Below are 2,500 nucleotides of genomic sequence, written 5' to 3'. Positions count from 1 at the left end.
TGTTTTAGATAAAGGTTCTATTTCTCTTCTGACATTGTTAGACCTTTCGGCGGCGTTTGATACTATTGATCACAGGTATTCTCATTAAACGACTTAATATGACTTTTGGCTTGTCTGGGACTGTCTTGCAGTGGTTTGAATCTTATTTAGATGGCAGAAAGCAACAGGTTATGATTTTAGATAAACTTTCTCGTCAACATACATTGTCTTTTGGTGTTCCTCAAAGCTCTGTTCTCCATTATCTAATGTCATCACTGGTCATGGGCTGCGCTATCATCTCTATGCAGATGATACGCAACTTAATGCTACTGATAAAATTAAAAATCTCGAAAATATTGTGAAACGTGGAAGAATGTGTGACGGATGTGAAAGAGTGGATGAATGCAAACAAGTTGAAAATGAATGATCAAAAACAGAAGTGATGATTGTTGGAAATAGAGGGCAGTTGAAGGTGAATGATGGTCTTGAGGTGTTGATTGGGGGGAAAAATCCAAGTTTCAAAGACTGTGAAAAATTTGGGTGTCTATTTTGATTCAGAAATGAGAATGTCAGCTCACATTTCGCTCTCTGTAAATCTTTATACTTTCAATTGAAGAAAATCAGTTCGATCCGTCAGTATATTGCAATTGGAACATGTAAAACATTGGTTGTTTCCCTCATTTTTTCGAAACTAGATTATTGTAACTCCCTGCTTGTCAATTTGCCTCAGGCTTCTACTAGACAATTACAACTACTGCAAAACAGTGCAGCAAGATTAATTTTCGCAAAAATAAATTTGATCATGCAACTCCTTGTTGGCCTCTCTCCACTGGTTGCCATTGAAAAGCGCACATATTACAAAACAGCGTGTCTTGTTTATAAGTGTTTGACTGATATAGCACCGGCATATCTCACAGATCACGTGGTCATGTTAAATTTGAAAATTACACTTTAAGATCATGTAATGACCAAACGAAAATTTCGGAAAAAAGATCAAGAACAAAATTTGGTGATAGATCGTTTGCTTGGTTCGGCCCCAAGATTTGGAATGAACTAACACGTGGTCTGAGGGAGTGCAAGTCTTTACCTACCTTTAAAAGAATCTCAGAACACATTTTTACGTATTGTTTTGTTTTTTGATTGAATATTTTTTTTTCACTTAAAATTGATATTTATGTTGTAAAGTGCCCAGAGCTTGTGTTTTACACGAGAATGAGCGCTATTAAATGTGTATTATATTATTATTATTATTATTATTATTATTATTTATTATTATTATTATATATTATTATTATTATTATTATTAATAACCTTACCTTATATCATATGTTGTTGCATTCGTTATATTGACGGCAAGGGGCTCTTCTGACCGCAAAATATTATTAAGTTCCACCAACACAAGTTGTAATTCTATGGACTCCGAAACCGTGACTGACTTTTTCTTTTGAAAACTGACACTTTCGCCCGTTTTTCCAAAACTGACATTTATATCGTACAGACCAGGAGTTGTGTATTTGTGCTTGGCGTTTGGTATCAGGTTGTCTCCATCTTTAAGCTGCAATACTTTCGTGGCGAACGTAGGTCCGTCGCTCCAATCAACCTGGAAAGTAGTATCAATAATGTCAGATGCTCCTTGCAAATTCACATTCATTTTTACTTGGACTTCCTTCTTTTGACTCAAATCAACAACACTTTCGTCTATATTAAGCTCGACAAAGGACAATGTAGACACAACTTCAGTGATGACAACGTTACTTTGTGCGAAAGATGTATTGTCCCAACAAAATGCCGCAACATTGTAGGTCCCAGTGGCCAAATAAGTGTGGCGCCATGTTGCTATGAGATCATTGGGATCATGCTTTGGAACCTCCGTCTCCTCAGAATACTTCCGGTCACCGAAGTTAATTTTACAAGTGGTCAAGTTTTTCGTTATATTTGCCACACTGTATACTGTGAAAGTTACAGCTCTTTCTGGTGTAATGATGTCATTGACCATTATCACTCTTTTCAGCTCTAGAACTGAGAAATTCGCCACACTTGAAGCTTTTATGACGGAGTTGCAAGGGTTGAGTATGGTTTCGTTGTGACCGTCTACTGATTGTGTAATGATGTGGTTTGCTTCAGGTGTAATGGTATGGTTTGCTTCAGGTGTAATGGTATGGTTTGCTTCAGAGCCTCCTGGAGTGGTGAAAGAAGACGATTCAGACACGATCATCCCGCCACTATCTTTGTATTCATATTTCATGGTATATGACGCGTTTTCCAGTAACACCATAGGGTAACACTCCAGAACCTGAACATTACCAACGTTGACCGTGTAATCCACACTTTCAAAGCTGTTGTCTGATGTTAATAAAACCGTTACCCTTGCTTTATACACGCCACGGCGACTGTACGTATGGTTGAATTCCTTGCTTGTTAATGACACATTCCAGTCCCTGGGAAAGAACAAAAATAATTGTGTCAAGACACAGGACAACATATTCCACCACCCTGAAAATGTTTTATGTCGGATTGATTT

General features: G+C 37.4%; 1 protein-coding gene across 2 annotated transcripts in view; it reads right to left on the bottom strand.

Annotated features, from left to right (window-relative positions):
* LOC144966196 (uncharacterized) overlaps nt 1-2,500 on the bottom strand; it is a 118,505-nt gene that overhangs the window by 95,691 nt on the left and 20,314 nt on the right. For both annotated transcript variants that reach the window (XM_078902358.1, XM_078902357.1), the window contains exon 3: nt 1,296-2,417. In XM_078902358.1, coding sequence (XP_078758484.1) covers nt 1,296-2,417 — 1,122 coding nt within the window. The remainder of the gene's footprint in view (nt 1-1,295; nt 2,418-2,500) is intronic.

The sequence above is a fragment of the Berghia stephanieae genome, chromosome 2, assembly GCF_034508935.2.
Source record: "Berghia stephanieae isolate SIO BIC M18660-M18661 chromosome 2, UCSD_Bste_1.3, whole genome shotgun sequence".
In the NCBI taxonomy this organism is placed as follows: domain Eukaryota; kingdom Metazoa; phylum Mollusca; class Gastropoda; order Nudibranchia; family Aeolidiidae; genus Berghia; species Berghia stephanieae.
This window is presented reverse-complemented; position numbering and strand designations above follow the sequence as displayed.